Source organism: Musa acuminata, chromosome BXJ2-4 (assembly GCF_036884655.1).
Source record: "Musa acuminata AAA Group cultivar baxijiao chromosome BXJ2-4, Cavendish_Baxijiao_AAA, whole genome shotgun sequence".
Taxonomy (NCBI): Eukaryota; Viridiplantae; Streptophyta; class Magnoliopsida; order Zingiberales; family Musaceae; genus Musa; species Musa acuminata.
Genome location: NC_088341.1, coordinates 47,615,123 through 47,640,528, shown reverse-complemented (window position 1 = coordinate 47,640,528; position 25,406 = coordinate 47,615,123). Strand labels below are relative to the sequence as shown.

General features: G+C 40.5%; 4 protein-coding genes and 3 long non-coding RNA genes across 12 annotated transcripts; 3 read left to right on the top strand and 4 right to left on the bottom strand.

Annotated features, from left to right (window-relative positions):
* Nucleotides 1–403: 403 nt before the first annotated feature.
* Nucleotides 404–4,185, bottom strand: LOC103982091 (uncharacterized). Of its 4 annotated transcripts, none has more exons than XM_065107109.1 (8): nt 3,901–4,185; nt 3,711–3,788; nt 2,885–3,064; nt 2,614–2,799; nt 2,013–2,186; nt 1,777–1,931; nt 1,116–1,242; nt 404–881 (listed from the first exon to the last, which is right to left on the bottom strand). In XM_065107109.1, exons 1-8 carry the CDS (start codon nt 4,156–4,158, stop codon nt 870–872), a joined length of 1,170 nt encoding a protein of 389 aa, XP_064963181.1. In that variant the 5' UTR covers nt 4,159–4,185; the 3' UTR covers nt 404–869. The 4 variants fall into 4 exon arrangements, with proteins under 4 accessions (XP_064963181.1, XP_064963182.1, XP_009397176.2 ...); XM_065107110.1 differs by having other exon boundaries at nt 3,714–3,788; XM_009398901.3 differs by having other exon boundaries at nt 3,711–3,801; nt 3,901–4,104.
* Nucleotides 4,186–4,604: 419 nt separating this feature from the next.
* LOC135611373 (uncharacterized) lies at nt 4,605–8,291 on the top strand. Its single transcript, XR_010486555.1, has 6 exons — nt 4,605–4,831; nt 4,931–6,961; nt 7,065–7,179; nt 7,276–7,478; nt 7,607–7,965; nt 8,113–8,291. It is a non-coding gene; the product is annotated as an uncharacterized LOC135611373 (long non-coding RNA).
* Nucleotides 8,292–8,300: 9 nt separating this feature from the next.
* Nucleotides 8,301–10,349, bottom strand: LOC103982093 (protein S40-5-like). Its single transcript, XM_009398904.3, has one exon. The coding sequence runs from the start codon at nt 9,407–9,409 to the stop codon at nt 8,906–8,908; it is 504 nt and encodes a 167-aa protein (XP_009397179.2). The 5' UTR covers nt 9,410–10,349; the 3' UTR covers nt 8,301–8,905.
* A 1,107-nt stretch (nt 10,350–11,456) lies between these two features.
* Nucleotides 11,457–12,614, top strand: LOC103982094 (uncharacterized). Its single transcript, XR_010486554.1, has 4 exons — nt 11,457–11,565; nt 11,689–11,744; nt 12,207–12,340; nt 12,423–12,614. It is a non-coding gene; the product is annotated as an uncharacterized LOC103982094 (long non-coding RNA).
* A 234-nt stretch (nt 12,615–12,848) lies between these two features.
* On the bottom strand, nt 12,849–13,980 carry LOC135611372 (CASP-like protein 2D1). Its single transcript, XM_065107107.1, has 3 exons — nt 13,575–13,980; nt 13,406–13,514; nt 12,849–13,335 (listed from the first exon to the last, which is right to left on the bottom strand). The coding sequence occupies exons 1-3, from the start codon at nt 13,757–13,759 to the stop codon at nt 13,075–13,077; spliced, it is 555 nt and encodes a 184-aa protein (XP_064963179.1). The 5' UTR covers nt 13,760–13,980; the 3' UTR covers nt 12,849–13,074.
* Nucleotides 13,981–16,432: 2,452 nt separating this feature from the next.
* Nucleotides 16,433–22,398, bottom strand: LOC135611370 (probable beta-1,3-galactosyltransferase 2). 3 transcript variants are annotated; one of them, XM_065107104.1, is made up of 12 exons: nt 22,262–22,398; nt 21,790–21,972; nt 20,756–20,908; nt 20,509–20,573; nt 20,163–20,374; nt 20,004–20,067; nt 19,129–19,201; nt 18,831–18,951; nt 17,489–17,576; nt 17,268–17,393; nt 16,984–17,093; nt 16,433–16,722 (listed from the first exon to the last, which is right to left on the bottom strand). In XM_065107104.1, exons 2-12 carry the CDS (start codon nt 21,844–21,846, stop codon nt 16,574–16,576), a joined length of 1,218 nt encoding a protein of 405 aa, XP_064963176.1. In that variant the 5' UTR covers nt 21,847–21,972; nt 22,262–22,398; the 3' UTR covers nt 16,433–16,573. The 3 variants fall into 3 exon arrangements, with proteins under 3 accessions (XP_064963176.1, XP_064963178.1, XP_064963177.1); XM_065107106.1 differs by having other exon boundaries at nt 20,756–20,849; XM_065107105.1 differs by lacking the exon at nt 22,262–22,398 and having other exon boundaries at nt 20,756–20,849; nt 21,790–22,048.
* Nucleotides 22,399–23,264: 866 nt separating this feature from the next.
* On the top strand, nt 23,265–24,418 carry LOC108952704 (uncharacterized). Its single transcript, XR_001977807.2, has 2 exons — nt 23,265–23,415; nt 23,731–24,418. It is a non-coding gene; the product is annotated as an uncharacterized LOC108952704 (long non-coding RNA).
* Nucleotides 24,419–25,406: the final 988 nt, after the last annotated feature.

The window sequence follows — 25,406 nt, the reverse complement described above, 5'->3', positions numbered from 1 at the left end:
AAAGCTGTGTGGGACACAAATTACTTCTTCTCTTCTTCATCCACGACCCCAAGCACACAAATTCCTTTATTGTGATATCACACCCACTGATACCGATTGATCTAAACTTTTACTCGCCCAAAGGAGGCGTAATCTACTTGACATCAAGAAAAATTACTCCACCCCTCTGAACCCTGTCATTTTACCGATCGAACGAGTTGAATTAATTATTAGGGAAGAAATATTGATTTTATCTAAAAAAATGTATATCACACACACACACACTATACATATATATGACAGATGAAACTTGCTTGATTCCCGGTTCGATATGAACAGCATTTATTATATGAATAACCAATATATTTAAAGTGATAAAAAAAATGCACTAGCATTGAACATCTAGAAAAACCAAGGCTTCAGGTTGAGTCGAAAAAAGACGTCAAAATTTCCAGCTAGGAACCATAATTCGGGTATAAATACACTGGCGTTATCCCTCTAAAACGACCATCTGATGACAACAACCGGGTTTCACAGGCAGAGGTCCCCGTTATCAACCGGTGCATTTATGAACAAAATCACAAAGGAATATTGAAAGCCTGTATGTTTCCTGCAGCACCAATTATCATTTGACACAGCATCCACTCACATAACCAACTAAATTAAATTATGCTCGGTAAATATTAATGCGAAACTGAACTCCAAGTAGCAAAAAGTAACCAAGAGGTGATCTCTCAAAGCTCCATAGTCTGTACCAAAGTGTATGAAGTGGGCAGATCAAAGTTACTTTGTCAAGCAACTCCAAGTAGCAAATCATTGAACTCCAGAACAACTTCAGCAGTGCAAGCATTAGGCAACAGAAAAATAGCTCCCAGCTTCCACCCTACTTGTCAATGCTTTCTCTGCAGATGGTAGCAACGATCAGTTCAAAGTCATCTAAACATCCAAAGCTAAATAACATTTTCTCATGCATTTGTGATAGCCTTGACTGGTCAAGTTTTTGCAGCTAAGCAGTTTTGTAACAACAGTCAGTAATCCGACATATTTTGCTAGTTAGCTACCACATAATGATTAACATAAGGTTTCAAAAATAGAAGACAACATAAAAGATCGAGTTGTTTCTTATCTTGATATACCTTGCGCCTTTTAAATTTCTTCCCTTGTTTGTCATTATTCATGTGACTAGAGGTCTCATAATTTTCCTTCTCTTCCATTGGAAGCATTCTGATCTCGTCATAGAAGCCGCCAGTCAATCCAAATAATCTGTCAAATACCATGTATTAAACATCAGAAACAAATTCAGGATAATAAAAATAGATCAAATTACAACATATTATGATATGACTGGAATACCATAGTAAGTACATAAAGATTGAACAGCAGATAAATAGACTAAACCATCAGGAAAACTGCTGAAATGATGCCAACATTGAGGTTAATACAACTTTAGCTCTGTTGCCACTTATGTGAGTCTGGCAGTCTACTAATTACTAATAAAGAAACACACTCTTCTGCTCGAAGATTTTGACTATGCTGAGTATGAGGATTAGAACAACCAGAAATCAAAGCTACCAAATTTGGTAAGTCCTAGAACATTACAGAAGCAACAACTTCCATTGAACTTCTTCAAATGTTCTCCTACCTAGCAAATATTCAGCTGCATTAGTTGAATATGGGACATATGTATTTAATCAGCTATTTTTTGTCCAACATTTAATCTTTTGATATAACAACCAAACAGTTTACTTATGGCCATAAAAGAATTACTACCGGAACTTATATGATATCCCAACATACCCATTTCTTGACTTCTTCATGTGTTTCTCTATTTGCTTATCTCGCTTTGCAACTGGTGCACGAGTGAAAAGCTCTTCTTCCTGCCTGGCACGTTCCTCTCGCTTTGCCACATATCTTGTAAGCTCTCTGCTTTCAGCCCCTATATTTTCTCTTAGCTACAGATAAGATTCAGTACATGTCAGCATACTAAGTGTAGTAAGTTGTATTTTGATTAAAAGAAACAATGAACCACCAACCTCTTCAGGTCTATCTTCAAAGTCATCCATCAGCTCTTTAACATAAGTACTTTGTTTTGCCTGTCGCAATAATGCTTTCTCTCTTCTAAGGGCCTGTTTTTCCTGCTTTGATATCTTATCCTCATCCATACTTGTAGGAGCAAACCTCGGAGGGCGGTAGACACCTCCAGCATCCTAAAATATAACAAAAAATTTGTTTTTGATTTATTCAAAAAACACAAAATATTAGCATTCTAAGCATTCGCATTTCATGTGAATAAAACAAAGATATATTGTTACTTGTGAACTTGACAATGTTATTTTCCAGATGATATTTGATTGAATGTTAAGACTAAAGAAACCATTATACTAATTAGCATGAAGGGTAAGGGATCATATGAACAAAAACGATAAGGCAATATGGCAAGAAGTAGGACTTACCACATTAATGAAAGAAACTAAATGAACCTTGAAAGGAAGGTTACAATTAAAAAAGAACATACACAAAATATTTAAGTTGAACAGAAAAAAAAATTCAGCATGTCCAATTACATACACACATAGGTGAGTTAACATTCATAGACCAAAAAGCTGCTATAGTACCATACTGTCAGCAGGTTACCTGGGCACCTGGTTCTGATTTGCTAACAAGCATGCCAGGATTTGGCCGATACTTCAGGGGATCTTCCTCATCTTGAAAACTTTTTTCCTTGTCGTCAGGGGTGGATATCTTCTCAGATACAAAATTGCTGGCAGCCCGTATGAGCTTCTGAGTCTGGTACTCAAGCTTCTTATCTATTGGACGAATCTACACAGAATTTTTTTCAGGAAATATCCAAATTAAATGATGCTAAGAAGAAAAATGAAACATAACACTGGTGCGAGGAACAGACCTTCTCCAGGAATAACCTGATCTCCACAAGGCTCTTTACAACAGGATGGTCCTGAACGGATAATCCTTTTGCCTTGCGAAGCAGATAGTACACGATAGATTGACAGTAGCTGAGAAGCAATAGATACTTTGCATCTAGATAACTCATACCCTCAGATGTTGGAAATTGGTTTTCTCTCACCTAATGGACAAAATTATGATTCTACAATCAGTGCTCATACATAGAGACCACCAAAAAAAAAAAATTCATTTTTTATTTTCATATATCAAGTAATTAAGACTGTATTCCGATTAACTATTCGTAGATTATCATTGTGCAGCTTAAATACTTAAATTGTAAGCCACATTTATATGCAATAAAGCCACACAAACTCAGACAGAAAAACAAAGTAGAAACCAAAAAAACTCCCTAAAGCTTCACAAATTAGGACAATGCCAAGAAAAGCAACCCTATGTCAACTTCATGGAGCAAAAGAAACGATGTTACAACTAAAACATTAATAAACCAATGCTGAAAAAAGTCTTTCCACTTGATTATTTTCCAGAGAAAAATCTAACAATTCGATCACGATGAGCTTTCATATCATTAAAATTTATCATAATCATATATCATATTTTGGTTTACTTTCATCCTGAATTCAAACTGAGAAACATGAGGTAAAAAATACAAAATTTACTGCAAGAGATTATATTATTCAGCTAACCCAAGCAGGAATTTCTTTTGCTCCCAACTTTATGGCCAAAAGCACGAATCTTTTTACAAAGAATTTAGCAAACAAGAAACGGGAATAAAAGAGTGACAATATAGAAGCACAACAAACGCCTACCACCTTCTGTGTGAGGACGTCCAGTTTGCTCCTCACGACATCCAACCCATCCTTCATCTCTTTCAACAAGGCCACGAGCTGAGGAGAGTCCCTAAATCGATTAGGGTCCCAGACCAAATATAAAGAAACCATCAGAGAGGCTAAGAGAGGGGATGAAAACATAGAAGACTGAGTATCCGAGAAGGCACACCTCGTTAGGGGCAGGGCAAGGGATTCCTCGCCGCCGCTTCTCGACTCGTGGTGGTCGCTCATAATCCCACCAAGGGCAAGGCGACGGCCTGTCAGGATGAAGCACCTGGCAGAGGAGGCCGGCGGAGGTGGGATTCCAGGAAACAGAAGCCGGAGTCTTTAGACGAGAAGAACGAGGCACCGGCGGGCAGCGACGCGGGCGAGAGTCGAAGGGGTGGGGTTTTGGAGATTTGGGAAGAATCGAAAACCTACTCCACATGAAGCTTGCTTAAAGCAAGGGTCAGCCGGCCCGTTCGTGGCAGTCTGCTCGGCCTGACCCGAACTTGGACCGGACCATAAGCAGCCCTGCACGTGTATCTTTATGAAACAAGCCATTAACCCTTGATAATGCAGTCCAATATAATTTATATTATTAAGATAATTATATTATATACATCAAACTATTATATATATATATATATGATAGTAAAAATAAAATAATTTTAATAATAATATTAATTATAATATTCATTCAGACATATATTATTATATCTTTACGATGAAATGGCTTGTTTCAACACTGCGCGTGCCTAACAAGCCATTTCATCATAAAGATACACGTGCAGGGCTGTTTATGGTCCGGTCCAAGTTCGGGTCAGGCCGAGCAGACTGCCACGAACGGGCCGGCTGACCCTTGCTTTAAGGAAGCTTCATGTGGAGTAGGTTTTCGATTCTTCCCAAATCTCCAAAACCCCACCCCTTCGACTCTCGCCCGCGTCGCTGCCCGCCGCCGTACTTCGGTGCCTCGTTCTTCTCGTCTAAAGACTACCTCCGCCGGCCTCCTCTGCCAGGTGCTTCATCCTGACAGGCCGTCGCCTTGCCCTCGGTGGGATTATGAGCGACCACGAGTCGAGAAGCGGCGGCGAGGAATCCCTTGCCCTGCCCCTAACGAGGTGTGCCTTCTCGGATACTCAGTCTTCTATGTTTTCATCCCCTCTCTTAGCCTTTCTGATGGTTTCTTTATATTTGGTCTGGGACCCTAATCGATTTAGGGACTCTCCTCAGCTCGTGGCCTTGTTGAAAGAGATGAAGGATGGGTTGGATGTCGTGAGGAGCAAACTGGACGTCCTCACATAGAAGGCGTGCATACAGTAATATTCATGTATGCACGCACACTGCGCGTGCTTACTTGATCTTTGTTTTTCCCGACTCCCACAAAATAGTGCCCGATGCTTCTCTTCCGACGCTCCTGTCGACGGCCACCGAGGATGAGAGATCCCGACGGTGGCCACTGTCGAGACGAAGACGACCAAGCACGATCTCCAGCTCAGGTAAGGGCGACTCCCCGACCGATGTCGCGTTCGCCATCTCTCTCTCGTTGTCTTGACTCTCGAGCGCCCACTTCTTGATCGTTACCATTACCTGGGAATTAGGGTATTGGGATGATGATCAACTAGTTCTACTAGGTCTGATGATGTTCTGTGGTTTCTTTCGACGCTACCTGTCTGTCTGCGTGCATTGCCAAGTTAATCGAGAAGGAGACGTCTCGGTAGACAAAACATTTGACATTGTTGATGTCTATTTATTGTTGAAAAGGTGTTCCTCTGGTTTTTATTGCAAATCAGCAGAAATTTGGTTTCCTGAATCCCAAATCGCAGATATATACCTGTTGAATAGAAAGAACGGCAAGAAAAGGGTCTGTTGTAGGTTAATGAGTAAGGGGAAACATGAACCGGCAGCAGCATACTTATGAGAGAGACAGGAGAGAACAAAAAGCAGAATAGAGAGAGAAAAAGTAGATCTTCGGCCACCACAACGCACATCACATGGAGGAAAAAACTTAGTTTGACTAATTCATTCATCCCCAATGACTTAATAACTTCCTCCAATCCAATCTGTATTCACAATAGGGTTCTTGATCCAATCCTAAACCCAGAAAGAAGAATACAAATCACTTCAAACCCCTAAAATCATGTTTATTAGAAGTAAACCTTGATGATTAATGTTCCTGCCATTGACAACGATGATCTTGATTCACTTTTGTAGATATTGTTCTTACCTTAATGAGAATTCTAGCTTATCAATGGGTTTCTATGGTATCTTTCTAGAGTTCTGTAACCTCAACCTTGGGTGATACAGCATGAAGACACACTTTGGTTCCACTGAGAATTGTATATATATATTTTTCTCTAGCCGTCGTTTGCTACTCTACTGATTTTTCTTCAAACTAAATATTGAATTATGAACCAACAATCAAACTAGGAACTACTGTTAATTTGATGGTCCCTAGTGTATAATTAACTACCTGATTATCTTAATAACCATTATATTTGATATGACTGACGTATAAGAATAGAGGTGCGTGGATTCACTATAATGCTGGATTATATATTATGATAGTGTTTATGCATATTCTTTCGGTTGATAAATTGGCTGTGTCCTTGTCATGGTTCACCTACCTGTGGATTTCAGAATATAGGTTCCTTTTCAATGAAATATTATTGATGCCATTCTTTCTTTGTTGGCACCACCAACCGCTGATCAGTTGATTTGTTACACTAGGCATGTTAAGTTTTGTAGCCTTCTAAGCAATCTTTCTTGCTATCATAAGACTGCAACAAAAGAAGTTGTGAGGACAAAAATTGCCAGATAATTCATAATATATCAAGATCTTGATAATATGATTTTGCAATCGTTAGTGGAACATGTTCTTTGAAGAATAAGTTGCATTTTGCAATTTTTCTGTTGGCTTCTACATCTTACTTTGAGTCGCTCATTGGTTTGCTCCTTACTATAACAGACTTCCTGAAAGTTTTAATGGGTGCATCAGTGGTCCTCTATATAATTTCTTCTCTAATGCATTAGATACATGTGATTTGTGCTTCATAGAGCAGAGTGGCTCAAGTGGCTTCTTGTTGTAAGTTCATCTCCTATGGTGGACGGTGGACCAAATGAGGATATTTCACGACAAGCCTATCGCGGTTGGCATGCTAAGCGAGTTGGGATTCAATGGACCAGCATTATCAGAGGATCTAATCATTGAAGTCTGCAGATGTGGAGGGGCAGAGCTCTATCCATTTGCAGTAGGTTCCCGAGAAGTTATATGGGTTTGTGGATATACAAGTTCTTAGAACAATAGAGCTAGCTCTTACTTATATTTTGATGGTTTGTTTCAACTTGTCACAGAACAATTTGTCCTATCGAACAGAACAGTCATTCAATGGAATCGATCAGATGTCACAGGTATCGGTCTTACAGTTGCTAGCTTCAAGGAAAGGTGGGATTCTTCTCATGAACACAGGTATTTTGGTTTTGTTTCAACAGATACTTCTTCATGTAGTTGGAACTGATACATTTGATTTGTGTCCCCATCTTCTGCTTCTTGTGGCCATGCCAGATGACAGAGTATGAAGATCATATCAACCTTATAGGTTAGCTCGTCGCTCACATTCAGTTATCTGGACAGTTAGAGCATCCGAGCGTGACTCCACTAGTTATCGTTCGCTAAGTGCGACCATTGTGCATGTCATATAATATGACGGTGTGATTGAGAGATGGGAGTTCGTATCTGTGCTGGTGCATCAATTGATAAAGGGTCAGGTAATATTCATGAGTTGACTGGCATTGTCTGTTCTCTCCTCTCAGGATTAGTAAGACTGGTGCATCAATTGATAAAGGGTCAGGTAATATTCATGAGTTGACTGGCATTGTCTGTTCTCTCCTCTCAGGATTAGTAAGACGGGGAGCATCATTTGTCAGGCTTATATAAATTTATGGTCGACTGCTACTCTGTGAAACTGGCCATGATAGAAATAGTATGGTAGCAACGGCATCACCAGGCATCACCGCTGTCACAAACTTGTTGTGAGTAGCTTACTGGAGGTCGCAGGCTTTTGAGTCATTAGGTATCTCATGATCATGTTTTTGTGATGCACGAGTATTGTTCTATTTCTTTAACTTTGATGGATGAGGCCATATGCAGATAAGTTTTCACATACTGTATGTAGCAGGGGAGCCACTGCTCGTCGACTATCTATTATGATATATCATGTCATGGACTCGGTTTGGTAGACCGACAGATCCAAAGGTAATTGAAGTTCAAATAGGAAAAGCTTACCTTGTAATGAATGGTGCAACAGTAACAGCATCGACATCTTGAGCCTCAGAAATATGTCCAACGTCTCTGGAATTCCATCACCGCTTGCTGATTCAGTTCACTTTATTTCATATACAGGGAAACGCTCGACTACTTGTGTCTCTACCTTCCTATCCTTCCTACTTGCTGTCTAAGATATCGAGCCATGTAAGCCAAGCTTTCAAATCATGCTATGCAACTCATGTATGACTGCAGCAATCTGTGTTCGGGATTTAATGGTTTAAACATATCTAACATTTTTGTATCATGTATGTATACTAAACAGCTGATTGGAGGCAAAAAGAGGCTGGCTGTTGTGCAACCACTAAGCCAATCCATTCTCAGTAAGATACGGTTAACTGTCGCATGGAGGTGACTGTACAACCAGTTCAGGACATTATTATCTTGATTAGTGTAGTAGTGGGTCCTTTATTGTCAGTAGCATTACGAGCAGAACACGCAACTATGCATTTATTTATTTATATTTATATGCTTATGTGATTAATACGACCGCTTCTGAAAACGAGAGAGAGAGAGAGAGAGTGCACATGGTAGGGAAAACTAGTCGCTGGCAACAAAAGAAGAAAAAGAAGAAGAAGAAGAAGAAGAAGAAGAAAGCAACCCGGTTTGTGCAAGACTAAAAAAAACATTCCTTGTACATGGCAGCGAAGGGAGGGAGGTCGTTAACTGGTTATACATGCCCGGTGTTACAGAGTAAGAGAAGAACATCTCATCTCCTCCTCCCGCAACACACAACAAAATCTCAATGCTGGCTTTCAGGCCAAAGAGAAGGGAAGCAAGACAAAAGGTAGCCCAATTGCAGCACCGAGGTACCGTTTTCACAGCAAAATCATGACAATGACCTCACACTCAACCTATTTTTCATCTCATCCTACTCTAAGAAACCAGTCTTTATAAGCACAGCATTCCTCACCTTGCTGAGATCTCTCCCCTTGAGGGTTCTCCCTGCCCCTTCAAAGACCGAGGAGGACGAGATCTGGCTCCTAGCCATTTTCTTCGCGAGCCATTCATGTGGGGGGGCTCTACGATCATCATCATCCTCCTCCTCTTCATCAACATTCTCATGGCTGCCGCCGCGGCGATGGAACTCATCCTCGTAGCCGTGAGCTCCAAAGCTTTGTCTCTGACCATGCTTGTAAACCTTGGGCCACTCAGGGATGCGAACGGGAGCAGATCGTCTGAGGGATCTACCGCTTGGTTCCGAGTTAGCACTGGACCTGGGTATCATTCTTGCACCAGTCAGAAGACGCCTAGCAGAAGAAGAAGATGAAGAGGCACAAGATGAATCCTTGGGTCTCGCTTCTTTCATCTCCGGCATAACAGCCCAAACCTCCTCTTCCTCAAAGTCCTCGTCATACTCGCACCCATCTGCCATATCTACTAAAGCTAGCTAAACAAGAATTACGAGCCGGGGAAGTTGAGGACCTCCTTCCGATCACCCCCTTCCCTCCTGGTTACCCAGCTTCATCAGGCTTTGTGTCCACCAAAGGAGACATCACTAGTCTATAGGCTTCTTGAGATGGCAGCACTAAACAGATGGATGGGTTTCTTTATTGCACCCCACCATCACCTATAAATTAAAGAAAAAGTAGTGTGGAGAAGTAGCGGAGTGACACAAATGCCCAGAGGACAACGAAGGAAGGCTCAAGCAAGGGTGACCCGGAGGAGCGAGGGGCAACCATCGATCTAGTCTGATGCATACATGACGCAAGCGAAGAAGAATGGATATGGATATGCGTTTTCACCCCACAGAAAGGGTACGTGTATCAAAGCTTGTTTTTTGTTTTCTCCTCGTATGGTAAATAGTTTTTTGTTTGGTTTGGGTGGCAATTCCACTGGAGTTGGGAGGAGATGAGGGATTGGACAGTCGGCGTGTCACCTTATCCTCGGAATTGAGGTGACGGGAGTTGGGATTGGTTCACTTGGTTCAGAACTCCAACAAGTGGAGTCTTCAGCTACTTGTTATATCTCTCACGTCTGAGGTGACGGGAGCAGAGAGAGGGGGGAGCTTTCAGCCGAGTGGCTTTGTTCTTGTAAGTCTTTGCTTTCTTTGTTCCTCTTGCCCTTTGTGTGTCATGATGACCAAGATGGAATTGCCGCATAAAATATCACCATCTCTTTCTTTGTGTGCGCTCTCCCACTGCTGAAAGGTGAGAGCAGGCAAGGAAGGGGTTGGAATCTATACAGAATGATGGGAGAGTATGTCCCCCCGAGGCCATGAATGAATCCCTCAAAAGAGGAGGTTTGGTGCCAACAAATGATGCTTAGGGGCACATCTCTGCCATGCATTGACAAGGAACAAAGATGAGGTTTTTCTTTTTGCATTGAAATGTCATCGGAAAGCATTGGTGTGGTGGATCAATTAGGTGAACCTTTTTGGGAGATGGAACATCTCATCTGCTTTGATGTGGACTTCACAATGATTATTCTTTCTAAACAATTCACCTCCAATAATACTGCTCCGACTTGTTTAAACATAAAAAAGTTAGTTAACCTGGATCCTTGTGCACTTTGCAAGCTGAGCTGAAGAAGCAACTTGAGTTACGCCAAGTTCATGAATATATAGTAAGTAGGTGGTTTCAGAAAGTGGGTGCATTAATACTTGTCGGTGTATACGTGGCATTGAAATAATTAATGTCCCTCCTCGTCTCTTTTTTCAAAACTTTGATGGGAACAATTATCATGCAGAAAGACGATCTGATGATGCAGAACAAATTAGAGAAATAACCAAACTTGGATATATATATATATATATATATTGTTGCTTGCTGGTTTGGTGAATTACTATAAAAAAGAAAATCATCAAATTCACCACATAAACGTATAGTACGTACCAAAGAGACAGGTACAGGTGTACATACCAGGGAAGATAACCAAGACAATGATGATCTTAGCCATACTTACACAGGTATAGGTACAGATACAGGAAGACTCGAACGATCTTCAAGTTGGCCAGCAGTTTAATCATGGACTCTGATCCAAGGAAAGATAACATGCACTGTTGTTACAACTTCAGCACAATTCCATAACCATCAGAAGATTGATGAATACATTAATCATGAATACGTGTGTGTGTGTGTGTGTCAAAATGGACAATTGCGTGCGAGCCCGATGACGAGCGGTCGATAATTTTTCATGCTGCGGTGGTGGACGATTAGTTTGATAGGAACAGTGAATGCGAATGAGATGGTAAGCGGTGGTGATATAAGAATCCCGTCTGTCGTTGGAAGATAAAAAGGAGAGGAGGTGTTTGTCCATCGACATCGACATCGACATCGACCACGATATAATAACAAATCATAGCAAAGCTATTCCATTAAATTGTTCCTATCAATTATTTGCACGCACACGCCTCCCGATCCCAGCCAATTTCCGGAACCACGCCCAACGCACCGTCCTATCTCTCCCCCCCCCCCCCCCCCCCCCCCCCCCCCTCTCTCTCTCTCTCTTAAAATTTCGTGACGAAGAATTCTCCCCTGCGATTGATCCCTGGATCGATGGAGTCCAAACTCGATCATTCCACCTGAGTCGGTACGCCTCTCCTCCAACGATCCGTGGTTATGTTTTATTTTGTGCTTTCTTTGGTTGGTTATTTCAGAGTTGGATTGTCCTGTTCGTGTGCCGATGCTCGTGTGCTTTTTTTGGAAATTGCAGGCGGTATTCCAACCCCACGATGGCCAAGAATTCTTTCAAGTTGGAGCATCCCCTTGGTTTGCGCCTCCAATCCCTCTCCTCTCCTCTCTCTCAACAAGTCATCCTTTTCCTATTAGGATTTGGTTTCTGAACGAATTCTGTTTTCTGTGGCAACTCTGCTTCTAGGGTTTCCTTTTTTGTTTTACTTTCTCTTTTGCTTCTTGTGATTCTGTGGTCTCGGTTTGGTTCTCCTGTTGTGGAATAATCTTTTGTGATTTTTTTCAATGGCAATTGTTTGGTTTTTGGGGAGGAGAGGAAATTGAATATAAAAAACAACAGGAATTTCAAAAATGCATGAAATTTATATTGATGATCCTTCTCTACATCGATAGGGATCAGTTTAGAATTATGGTAATTATTCTTTTCTTGTTTGTTTTGCTCCAAGTGGACAAACATGTAGCTGATGATTTATTTACTACCTTCTTCTTTATCATTGTTTGATTTTCTGGATTTAATTGCTGGGCATTTTTGTTATGCAGTTAGATAGATATATATATTCGGAAGATGATAGGGTCGCAGGGGTGGTTTTCAAACACCTTCGGAAGAGGATTAAGCTGGGTGCAGACAGAGAAGGCCATCTTCGTTTTTGTCAAGAACACATTGTCACCTACAGGTGAAATGATCTACTTCATATTCAGCTTGTATTCTCCTTTTGCTATAAGCTCATGGCATTGATGTATGACTCGCTGTTGCAGCTGCATTGATGTCTGCCATCTACGAGGAACACAAAGACGAAGATGGTTTTCTTTACATGACCTCTACAGCGGCGAGAGAACACATTTGGCTCCTCCTAAGATGCAGGAGCCATCCTTGTAGATAAAAATCATGGAAAGTTTAGCATCCTTGTAGATAAAATTCATGGGGAATATTATCGAAGTTCATGGCCATACCATATACTGTGGGAAATTGTGCTTTGTTTTGGTGGTGGTGGTGGTGGTGGTGGTGGTGGTGGGTGCTACGCTTTGCAAAATTTGTTTCTAAATCATTTAAATCACGTATGTTTACAGAGAATTTTGAGTCTTTGGGTACACGACATAATGTATCCTTCCCCGGCCCTGCATCAGCCAGGGAAATTGATTTCATCAGGAGGTTCTCAACCTTGAGAAAGCAAGCAGCGAAGATGTGCTAAACATTTTCTTTCCATCATCTATCTATCTCGACATGTTGGGCTACTAATTTAACTCCCACGTCTGGCCTTCTCTGCTAAAGCAACTCAACAGCAGCAGGCCAAGCGTTTCAGAGTAATAATAGCGAAAGCCTAGGGATATCCAAGCACTTTAGGTTAGGACTAGATTTGTTTCGACGACACGGCTAAGCGTTTACAGGAGTACCTACCACATCCCAAATCTATTCTCCCACCCCTTTGGAAGAATCCGAAACCGAAGGGGCTTCGAACTTGCTGAACACCGTGTAAGATGACACCAGAAATAGAGCGATGAAGCAAAGCAGGGCCGCCAAGTGCAGCGCCAATGACACCTTCGTCCTGTCGCAGAACCTCCCGTAGTAGCTGCACGCTTCACTCCATGACGCCTTCCTGTCGCCCTCACGCGCCAGATAGAGCACCTCGGCCACCGCAGACCCCGATGTCACCATCAAATAGGCCACAACCTGCAAAAGGAAAAGAATCAGAAGCCTTACGCATCGAAGGCGTTTGATGCGATCAAGTTAATCGTAACACCTGGTCCGAGATGAAGAAGAACCAGTCGTTGTTGACGCATCCGAGGCATGCGAAGAGGATCGAAACGACGGAGTATCCAAGAGAGATGGCGCTGATGCAGACCATGTACCTGTGTGGCAAAACATGAAGCGAGAGAGCGGGACAGAAGGGATCGTCGCTAGGCACTCACCTCAGTCCGGGAAGGTCGCTGAATTCCACCTTTCCGTACGATTCATTGGCTTGCTTGTTGGTCGCCATCACCCATAGGGAGGCAGCACACAGGGGTATGGCTGCGAGCCTGAGGGAGAGGGCTACCACCCTGAAAACTTGGTGATTGTTTGAGGAGATGAGAGTGGATTCAGCTTGGTCACCCATTTCCCAAGCGCGAGCAGATCGGACAGAGTCGCAGAGCTGAAACCGGTAACTGCTTAGAGCGCTAGGAAGGAAAGCAGCAGGCCATTCAATAAGCAGCTTCCAAAGCGTGGTGGTTGAGTGGACAGAGCCTGTTCACCGGAAGCAATCATAGCATGTCGAGCGGCCTTCCTTTCACATGGATCATCTTGGATCTTTTGACAGGTTTTTCCATTCTGGTTTGTCCTTGTTAGTGGACTGCAATAGCTAATTTATGGACGGCACTCGCGATGCTGGGGCCACATGAAGAAGACCGCCCACTCGGACCTAATTACCTATTAGTCCTTTTAGTCAGATCTTTTTTGTATTTTAATTTTTTTAATTTAAAAATTTATATTAATATCTTTATCATTGTGAGAGTGAAATATTTAATCTGATTGGATGATCATAAATCGTGTGATGTGATGTATGTATATGAGATATTATTATTATTATTATTATTATTGGAGTGTACGAGTTTTTATTTTTTTTTCATTTACTATCATGTCTACGTGTCTGTGATTTTGTTGTAATTATATGAGGATGCACAACAAGAGTGTAGAGATGACAATAGGACCCACGAGATCGAGACGGACGATCACGATGCATAAAGATACGATGATACACACATAGATTGTGATGTGAGTGATTGGACTCGTTGGCTTGAGCTTGATCATATTAGGTTGTGGTCCATATCCTCTGGTGTGATTGCTTCAGCTCAATGGTGTATTAGAATGGAAAAATCACACGCTGTTAGATATGGTGTGATCCATGATGAGTTTCGTTAACATACCCATTTCATTCTAGGGATATACCCTAATATTCGTTGCTTACTGAATAGAGTTCCGACTAAATCGATCGTGTCTACACCATATGAGATATGGAAAGAGAAAAAATCTAATCTTAAGGTTGTTAAGATTTGAGGCTATCCTATTTACTTTAAGAGATACAACCCCGACAAATTAGAATCTAGGACGAAACAATATAAGTTTGTGGGATACCCAAAAAAACTTATGGGTATTATTTCTATCACCTCGAGGACCAAAAGATCTTTGTACCTAAGAAGGTAGTGTTCCTTGAGAAGGAACACATTTTTGATGGAGACAGTGGGAGCTTGATAAAGTTGAGCGAAATTGAAGAACCTAACTCAAGCACAATTCCACAACTTGAGTCTATTCATGTACCTAGCACACAACTTACAACTTTGCGTATGTCTAACAAAGTACCTCATCCTCTTGAAAGATATGTGGGACATATTATAGGAGAGGATGTTGAGGATATTGATCCTCAGACCTACAAAGAGGCTATTATGAGTATAGACTTCAGGAAGTAGCGAGAAGCCATGAATTTCGATTACGGTATAGTGGCTTAGTATGTTCGTAGTCGATGAGTTAAGCGAATTATTATAAGAGATGATAATTTACTGAATTTGAAGAAATTCTGACAGATATGACTCACGGTTACTTTGATATTGGGTCTAAATGATCACAAACATATGATAGGCGTTATAAGGAATAGATGTTTGAATATGAGATATTCATTGGAGTCATTCTCTTATTAGATATCTATTAAGTTCCTGAATTATTAGACATTATCCATGAAATCAAATAAGAACTAATGAGAGATTATTAGGTAGAGATTCATTATTTTAAGAAATAGGATACGATATTAAATTGATATGAACTTGTATAAACAAGAGAAAATAAAAAAAAAACATAGATTATAACTCTTTTTATTCTCGTTCCTCCCTCAGCCAAAAAGAAAAGATGACAATATAATTAACCTCGGTACATGCTTCTTCGGCAAGCAAGAGAGGCCTTGCGTGCGTCGAGGACCCATCCCTGATCACTCCGGTACGTGCTTCTTTACTGAGGCCTTGCGTGCGTCTTTACTGAGATGTCGGAATTCTTAATCATCCATGTCGAAATTCTGACATCATTTTGTAGTCATCGGAACTTTTGACTTCGCAGGTCTTTCTTTCTTTCTTTCTAAGGAACACGCCAAACTATGAAGGTACCATTGCCTTTATACATGAACGAGGTCAACACAGTTCGTACCGGTACTATATATATATATATATATATATATATATATATATATATATATATATATAATTTCCTTTTCGTAAAAAATAAAATAAAATAAAATAAAACAGTAAGAACTTAATAATGCCAAGGTGGTCGGTCGGTCATCTTAAACGGAGTGAGAGTTGGATTCTTGAGGCATGGTCTCCTAATGTGCACTAGTTATACTTGCATAGCTTATCAATTTTCAATCCTAGTGTACATTGATTATATGAATCGGTGCACTCGTCCAAACAAGTTGCCTTCGAAGTAAAGTTTATAGACAACGATCAATCGGAGACTTGTTGTTCCTTGTATTTTCTTCTGCAGGTCAACTACCAAGAAAGAGGCAGGTCACTTCTGCATCCCAAGGAATCAAAAGGGAAAGCACCTCCGTGATCTTTAAGCAACAAACAGGAAAATCTATTGAATAGATCATTAGCACTTTATTACAACTTCAACATGGGTTACAAAATACAGCATGCACTGGCCATCAGTTATTTCTAAAGAATGTGGTGGTGGTGGTGATGGTGATGGTGGGGGAGGGGGGGAGATCTGCTGCTCCCTCACTCTCTCTCTCTCTCTCTCTCTCTCTCTCTCTCTCTCTCTTTCTTGCTGCTTTGGGAATCCTTTCATAAAAGAAAAATGAAAAAGCCCCTCACTCGAAGAAATCCACTGCGACCCTGTTTCCAAGTCGGATACTTACATGTTCAGATACAACGAACGGATACTTCTTTCAGAAGACAGCATTCCAGACAGTCTTTTCGCCTTCCCCGCATCGCCGATGAACCTCCTTAATCCTTTCGGCAGAATTGCAAATGCCGCTGCAGCTCCAATCAAATGAAGCAACACAGATGTTGCCTGCTTGGGCTTTCCACTCGCAGTCTGCACAGCGCATAGCACTAATGCATTAGTCCAAGCTCAATCACTGATCTGCAGAATTTTTAGTCATGCAACTCTCGACATTCACAGCCGACGTTAACGGCACATGCATGTAGCACAAAGCCACAACTTATAATCCAAGGTTAAACGAAAGCATAATGGACTTGGATCAAAACAAAAAAAAAGTCTACTAGTACATTTGGTGAATGGACAAAAAAGATGGTTAATACATGGCTGTTGCTTCTTCCTGTATTGATAACTTACCAGGTGGAGTACCACAACATAGTCTCCGGTCATCGATATGTTCGACATCCAGTCCGATGAACCATGATCCCAATGAGACATCCTCGTTTGCATACTTGTGAAGCACATGCCTAATGTTAAGAGAATCACAAGTTCCATAAGAGGTCTGATTTAAAATAGTTCAAATTTCAGAATATAATTCTTACGATAGATGTGGCATTCCCACACTAGTAGCACACCTCAGAAGATATGGACTCAAAGCACAGGAAAGATGTAGCAAAAAGTTCACGCTAAATGCAACTTACTGGTTTGTGGATATGTAAGTAGCCAAGTCCTTTGAAATGGCATATAGCTGACCGGTGGCATGCCTAAAATACTTATTTCCCTCCTCTCCAAACTTCCAGTACTCCGGTTCGTGATATCTCACCCCCCTGTCGAATAACAACAGCTGATGTTGAGACCAATACTATATCATACTTGCCAACCACAAATATCATCATGTAAAAAAAAAAAGAAACATGCTTACTTTTGAGCTAGGACTGGACCAGATTTCATACATCCAATATACACCCGAGGCTTTGACCGGTGCTTGGCCAGGGTTGCTCCAAGAGTTGCTAAAATAAAAAAAATTGATGATTCAACATAACCACATTTGACAACAAGACAATAGTCATTTACCACAAGCATGATATTAGCACCATCACAATCACTGGCTAAAATGTCATATGCTCTTTTTCAAGAGTATCAAGTTTTCTCAAGAGAAAGCTGAAATCTATTGTTGACAATAAAGATTGATTTTGAGATGCTAGCAACTAAAGCTAGATAAAATTATGAAATCATCATGAGACACTTTGAAACTTACACCATGTTGATAGTTGCATAGCATATACTCCTACATATTGAACGTATCAGAAAGATAATTAACATAAGACAAAGCCCAGAACTATATCAGATTAATTTAGAAGCAAAATTTTCAATGTCAACAACAAAGACTAGAATTTCAAACAAATTTTCTATGCTACAAGGCTTTTGCATGTGCCCCTGAAGAGTCCAAATCACCAATCTTCATCTTGCAAAATTTCAAAAACTTACTAAATCCATCAAAAAGACTAGGTTTAATACTTAGACAGAAAGATATACTTTTCTGAAGAATACAGCCAATATCGAGTGTTACAGGAGTAACATGCCATTTCAAAATTCTCCAAATTTACGTACGAGATTCTCCTATAATAAATGGAAAGATCGATCATATGGATCATTCAGTCACCACAGAGAGAACAGAATCCAATTCATATTATCACATTCTTTTGAGAAACTATGGGTGACTTTGGCCAGAAAATGCAGACAGACAGAAAGAAAAATTGTAAGAGCTGGGAACCATTAGGCACTAATCTTTTTTTCACAATCGGAGGGTGTTATTCTGACAGTTCCTTTCCTAATTCTTCATCAATAATATTTCTTTTCCTAGTTATAGAGTTAGAAGAAAAAAAAAAGGGTAGGGGAATAGCATATAAGGCATGTGACTCTGGTGAACGGGAAAGCAGATCATCATTGACACGTCCCAAATGATTCCCTATGGATGTGCATGTAAATGTTTAAATTTATGTAGGTGCACTTCCTGCGTACCTAGAGTGAAATAATGGAAGCAAGCAGGGTATTTAAATATAAACAGGATGTAGCTCCGGGTATTTTCTTTAGATTGGAGAAAGTTGCTTGCTCTGATTAAGAACCGGGAAGCAGATTGGGCAGCAAATTATAGTAGCGAATCCACTTACTTGCTATGATGATATAAGATGCTTGTAAAACTAAATTTCATGTTGCTAGAGAGAAACATATACATAACTACTGCAAATTTCTGTTTTACCTACCAATGTTTACATGTACATCATCATCTACTTTGATGTAGAAATCTGCATCCCACATGGAGACAGCAGTAGCAAAATATACTTTAGTTTTGGCTGATAACTCAAGGTAGCCCTCAACATGATCCTGCAAACATTTTATGGTATGAGATCAAGAATGTATACCTTGATCACATCGAAAACGCTTCTAGTTGCCAAATGGAAGAATATGACTGGACAATTGTGAGTTAACCAGAGAACGTATGATTTGTCATAATAACAAGTTGCATTGTGTTAAGAAAAACTCAAAAAGAGCAAATCATACCAGCCTCATGAAGTCCCCATGCTTTCTATGTTCGGCTTCAATTGCCTTGTCCAAAATTCCACCAGAGGTAGCACTGTTAGAGTATCTCAAGGCAGTGAGATTGAAAATCAAAATGAGCTGCATAAGTAACAAAATCATATCAAGTAAAATGAAAGCCAGAAATATTCTCAATGTTGTTCTCTCTCTGTTTTTTAATCGATCTAAAGATACATGTTCAAATGTAGCGATCCGGGATAGGGTTGATGGACAGGCATGGTGTTCAAATGTAGTAATACTAATAACCTAAAAATTAAAGCAGGCTTCAGTTCATCAAATAACCAAGTTTATATGCATCCTCATTAGCAACTTGTGGACCATTCATTATAAAACAAGAAGTCATAATGTCCCAGCTAGTTGGGGTCAGCTACATGGATTTACTGCCATTGTTATATATTTAGGGTTATATAACTAGCCAAAATAAGAGTAGCCAAAGCTTTTTTTATTATTTCTAAAACAGTTCTATTAGGTCTCCCTCTATCCCTCCTCAAACTGCTAATTCTGATGGGTTCAGCTGGTTTAACCAGGGTCATTGATTATGCTGTCACATTTATGACAAAATTTTGACCCGTATGAGAATTTTTTTTCCTGTGCCACATAATCAAGAAATTAAAATCTTATTGATAAATTCTGTAGGTCTCAAAAGTCATGTTGTTTGCATATCACACATATACTTGCATATATACATGCAAACTAAGCAGAGTGAGAAAGAGAGAGAGAGAGAGAGAGAGAGAGAGAGAGAGAGAGAGAGAGAGAGAGAGATGAAGATGGACAGAGCAAAGAAAGGAATAATCTACAAGAACATGTTTCACGGTGAAAGTAGAATTTCAGGTACTCACCTGTGACCAATAACAAAGCGAATAATAATACCTTTCTCTTCCTCCAGCTTCTTTCTTTTTTCACCTATTGTATTTTTTTTTTTTAACAAAGAAAGAATTTGATGATAAGATGCAATAAATTATCATGCAACAAGAAGAAAATGAAGGTAGAAGTAGAACCTTGAGGCATCCAAGTAGCACGAACTGAGTCTCTTCTCCTACGACTGCTAAATGCAGTATTAATTCCTATAACCATCAGATATTTCCTTGGAGCAGTAGTTTCGGTAGCCTTTAGAGTCTCTGCCAATGGAGCACCATTGAGTATTGACTCTTGTGCAGCTCTGGCAGCGGCTAATTCCAATTCTAAATTCGTTATTGTTTTATCTAGTGTCCTGCACAAAGTTCTATTACTGAGCATATGGTAACTAATTGGATCTCCTAGGTGTCATCACATGTACTACTACCATTATGACTAAAACTTAAATACTGAAAGAATTACAATTACGCAAAGAATACTAAGACTTACTGTATCGCTTGTTGTGCATTTGAAATTTTGTTGGGTATATCTTTAGGCTCTTGTTTTTCATTATTCTGAAATACATAAAAAACACGATGCGTGATCATGAGACATCAACATGGCGATGCTGGTTAATCGGTAGCTTAAGGAAGAAACAGAATGCAACAAGCCAACAGCAACACAACATGTATAACCACATGCTCATATTAGTAATTAAATTGAAACATCAATATGACATGAAGGTTAACACACTCACTGTTCTTAAATTACAGTCGTTGGCAACAAGATTCATCTTATTGTCTCCGGTTCCTGTTGTCTTGATAATGTCCTTTGCTTCAGGCATCGTCCAACTGTCACCATTGTTCAGACTCAGTATCTGATGAGTCATAGTTTTGCCAAAAAGTAGATGCTACACTCAAGCAAAGAATTTTATAAAAAAGTAAACGAAGCTTCAAACTAAAGACAGTTAAAGCATCATTTGTCAAAGGAATGAAGTTTGCACCTATGATCATCTTTCTACATAAGCATTTCAATTCGGTCGGTCCCACCGAAAACTAAAAAGCATAACAAAAGAATTGTAACTTGTTGAAGCACAGAATGATGCTGAGAAAGCAGAATTGCTACGACTCACATACCTAAGCTACTGTATTGATATAAAAAGACATATACTCTTGAGATCAATCTGGTTATCATTATCAGCAAAGTAACAAAGAAAAACCAGTACACCAAAACACAGCCTGACCCAAGCCAGAGCTATCTGGCCAAAATATATGACCAACTTTGCACAAGCTTTGGGCATGAACCAAGGTGAAAATGTAACAATTAGCATGTGCCTTAAGAAACAAGCCAAATTACGAGTGCTCGGCTTCCTATTCTCAAAACTCATCCTTGTATCAAACTGAGAACAAAGTATAGTTTCTGATGATAACAATAAATTATTTGTGGCACCATATCTTCCAACAACCTGAGCTTCCTAAAATTTCCAAACAGAACCCAAGTTTTCATTGTCACACAAATCAGTGTTGCTATTTGTATCAGGCCAATTGTTTATTCCGGCTGATCTGCAGCTAAAAGTGACAAGTTAAAACTAATCCGAAATTAAAAAATGCGATCGACTGATCGATATGACAAAAACTAGTCCAATAAAGAATTTAGAAGAAAAAAATTAGCAAAAAATACAACTCAACAAACCATGAGCAGAAGCAGAAGATCCTTCTTTACGACAAGCAAACAAAAGGGCGGCAGCAGAAGGCTCAAAGTGTGAAGAAACTAAAGAGAGGAAATCGGCACCTGTTGGTGAAGAGTAGACCAGCACAAAAGCTTCCAAGGCAGAGCAAAAAAGTCCATTTTTTGGACACCAATCCCCTTGCCGACAACTCTCCTCCTCTCCTGAAGCTCATAGCTTCTCTTCCTTTGTTCGCCTCTCCTCTTATTCAACCGCTACAAACCCCTTGGGATCATCATTCGCCATCTCTTCTCAGTAAAGAGAACATATCCATGAAACAGAAGAAAACCGGCAGGATCACGTCAAACAGTGGTCGAATTCAGCAAACTGAGGGAATTCAATTTGCTTGAGAGAAACCAAGAAGATCGAAACAAGAGATAAAAATGGGATCTTTAGCTGCAAGGACTTTGAGATTTTGGATTCTCCCTCTCAACTCAGTCTATTTCCACCTTTGCGGTGGACGGTAGAGGAAGGAACGAAGACGCACCAACTAAAAGAGGGCAAGAAAAACAAGGCTTTATAAAGAAGAAGGATTACCCAAACGTGACCGTGAGAGTTGCTATTCCACAAAATTTACTTTTTTTTCTCGTGCACAGTGTTTGATCTGTGAGTCGAAGTTGGAACGTCTTTTGCAGATTGGTGGGACACGCAACAGGGCGATGCAAGAGGAAAGGAAGAGATCATGTGGGTCCCGAGTGTTCTTGGGTGAATGAAGGCCATAGAAAGATAAAAGAAATAGGGATGGATGAGCGGATGGAGGAAGCTCAATCGTAGGATGTTTACATGAGTATTTCGTTCTATCTATCTATCTATATAGCATCTGCAGAAGATTCAGATACTAACAGTGTTCTTCGTAAACATGGTTATAAGCCGCAGCGATCTAGGAAATACGAGATTTATTTTTATACCGAGTTTACTCGATTGATTATAGTAAGTGTATCGAACCTCTATATAATAATTTATCTCCGAGTGCTGATCGAATACCAATCTGCGGTAAACTCGAAAGAGCTGTTTGACGGTAGTCCCAGATGCGTCGTCAACAATGACAGCAGTGATGCCTGGCCTGGGTATTACTATTCGACAGCAGCTATGATCGAGACACACTAATGTGTCATGATCGACGCATACAGCACACTCGATTAGTCAGTCATAAATGAGCAAGGCAAGTGGGGGTGGCTTTACCATTTCTTTTCCTGAGCCCATCGGGTAAATTGTCACAGATAACAAGTCTCCACCGCCGCTTCATGTTCATGGAGTAGAGAAGTGGCGGATCTGTCCTCGAACTCGAAGAGTTAGATCGCAGAGCGGCTCTTGGTTTTACGCATTGACTTAACAAAATGAGGAGGAAAGTGCAATTCAGACTCGTCCTTGCAACTGTACCAAACATTATTATTATTATTGACTAGCCAAATGGGTGTTCACCATAATGCGTTGATGGAAGAAGGGCAAATAATGTCGTTCACAGGAAGAGCAGACAAAGCTTTCAATAATAACCTTCCAACCACCTCCTTCCTTCCCCTTCACGTGGTCGGAGCTCAAAAGCAGGCAGGAGAATAAGAAAGACGAGCCTTCTTCCATTCTTGTCATGCAGTGACAACCACGCAAGGAGCAGAAAGTTGGGTTGAGCTAAAGGGCATCGATGTAATCTGATGAAAATGCAGCGTATCTATCAGAACGTGGATCCCAAGGAGGTGAGCAGGGCATTCTTATATTGAACTTGCAGAGCTTCTCCTCTTTCTATGAGGATTTCTTTACTTTTGTGCTCTGGGGAGGACGCTCGTATCATACCACAGGTTGGTCGTATGCGTTACCTTGGAAACCACTCGGCGTGGCCCGAGGAGGAGGCAGAATGCCTGCGACTCCACGTGCTCGGGAAGAGGGGCACCACATGCCATGCGTTTGATGCTACCTGCCCTGCCTGCGTGCCTGCCTGCTTGCCTTGCCGGTGGGTGCGGTGAGGCTTCCTGTTCATGGTTGGGACTAATTCCATGTCCTTTGTTCTTTAGCTGCTACCTCTACGGACTTGAAGACTGATTGGATCTGATCTCGAAGACTTCTTCGAAGGCATGAGGAGTTGATCCAAGTCGTTTGGAGAATCCGTTGCCATTTTAGCTGATAAAAGAAGTGAAGGCAGGACCTGTCTATCTACTCTCAAATCCAATCTTAAAGTTGAAGCGTTCATGATTCGAGTGTTAGGAAGGCCTTTCTACGTATAATATGGAAATGCTTGTTTTAGCTTCGGAGCACTCCAACTACTAAAAAGAACACGACGAAAGCCTCTTTGCTTGGCTCACAAAGCAAAAGAGGAAGGCTTCGTTCTGCGTTATAAAAGTCGGCCGGCGGTACAAACTTGGGCCCTCTTCTCACGTGATAAAGTTCTCTGCAGAGGCACAGGGGAAAACGAAATGCTGCTTCGTCTACGATAAGCCGGTGAAGTCCAAAGAACATTTGGGTGTTTGAGCATCGGGCGGCTGCGGTGATCCTTCCACCTCGGGAGTCGTATTTTCTTTTGGTGGTCGGTCATCTCTGTTGGATAAAATGTTAGGACAAATGGTCGAGAAATTAGTCGTGGTAAAATGGAGGCATGCAGTCCTCGGTGAACTTTGGGCGTCTCTTCTTGGGCTCCGTGAACCCCATGTGGGATTATGACAAGTTTTAAAGGACCTTGCGAGCTTCCAAAAAGAAAGAAATTTATGGTCTGTTCTTCATGCCATCCTCAAAAGATAAAAGCTCGCAAAAGTTATTTATCATGATTCTGGTCAAAGTCGTTCGATTGGTGCACCAAACAACCGATTTTAGATCTGTGTTCATCACCATAAATATTGAACTGCATTTTTCACCACTTTGATCAACACTTTTCATGGAAACTTCAAGGTTACCGGAGAAAGACAAGCTTTCCAGAGAGAGAGAGAGAGAGAGAGAGAGGCACTTTTTTGTATGCTTGCTTGTTCACCAATTTTGGTGCCGACACTAAAAATACTGTACAATCCACCTACCGAGAAAAGAAAAGATATATATATATATATATATATATATATATATATATATATATATATATATATATATATATATATATAAAGTCGTCGTCCATACGTCACAAGCATCCCCAGATTAAACCGTAAATAAAAAATTGGGTGAAGAAGATGATGGAAATTAATAATGATTCTGAATAATAATAATAATAATAATAATAATAATAATAATAATAATAATAATAATAATAATAATAATAATAATAATAATGTGTCCTGAGAATGCACTTCCCCAGAAGCAGAAAACCATAAGGCCAAGTTTTCTATCAATCGGATGGTTTCTGGTTCAAGAAACCATAACGTTATGATTTTTCTGAATTATATGATACAAAAGATTCCCTCTCACTATCTTTCAGCATGTATTTCATGTTTGATGATTCCCTAAGTCAGCAATTACTTTTTTGTTTTGGCCTTCAAATTTGCAAATGATTCTCAAGTGTTATCTACACGATATCTGCCTCGGGAGTTCCGCTTTGTGATGTATGCGCAGGAAGGAACACGAGTTGCTGTCTGCAGAATTAGACTCTTTTCTGGACATGAGAAACAACACGTCGCACATTCTCTTATAGGATTACTGTTGTTCGTATACTCTCCCTCAGAGGAAGAGAGTAGTAATCTTATGATTCTGTAGCTGGAAAGAACCAGGAAAC

What these genes read in the sequence shown, in the direction of transcription:
- LOC103982091 (XM_065107109.1), bottom strand. Translation starts at nt 4,158, where the DNA reads ATGTGGAGTAGGTTTTCGATTCTTCCCAAATCTCCAAAACCCCACCCC. An exon ending in TCAGGTTATTCCTGGAGAAG is followed by an intron (nt 2,800 to 2,884) that starts GTCTGTTCCTCG and finishes AATTCTGTGTAG; the next exon opens with ATTCGTCCAATAGATAAGAA. An exon ending in TTGAAGATAGACCTGAAGAG is followed by an intron (nt 1,932 to 2,012) that starts GTTGGTGGTTCA and finishes TCTTATCTGTAG; the next exon opens with CTAAGAGAAAATATAGGGGC.
- LOC135611370 (XM_065107104.1), bottom strand. Translation starts at nt 21,846, where the DNA reads ATGGACTTTTTTGCTCTGCCTTGGAAGCTTTTGTGCTGGTCTACTCTT. An exon ending in AATGCACAACAAGCGATACA is followed by an intron (nt 20,375 to 20,508) that starts GTAAGTCTTAGT and finishes AACTTTGTGCAG; the next exon opens with GACACTAGATAAAACAATAA. An exon ending in ATGTTGTGGTACTCCACCTG is followed by an intron (nt 16,723 to 16,983) that starts GTAAGTTATCAA and finishes TGCGCTGTGCAG; the next exon opens with ACTGCGAGTGGAAAGCCCAA.
- LOC135611372 (XM_065107107.1), bottom strand. Translation starts at nt 13,759, where the DNA reads ATGGGTGACCAAGCTGAATCCACTCTCATCTCCTCAAACAATCACCAA. An exon ending in AGCGACCTTCCCGGACTGAG is followed by an intron (nt 13,515 to 13,574) that starts GTGAGTGCCTAG and finishes TTTGCCACACAG; the next exon opens with GTACATGGTCTGCATCAGCG. An exon ending in TCTTCTTCATCTCGGACCAG is followed by an intron (nt 13,336 to 13,405) that starts GTGTTACGATTA and finishes TTCCTTTTGCAG; the next exon opens with GTTGTGGCCTATTTGATGGT.
- LOC103982093 (XM_009398904.3), bottom strand. Translation starts at nt 9,409, where the DNA reads ATGGCAGATGGGTGCGAGTATGACGAGGACTTTGAGGAAGAGGAGGTT.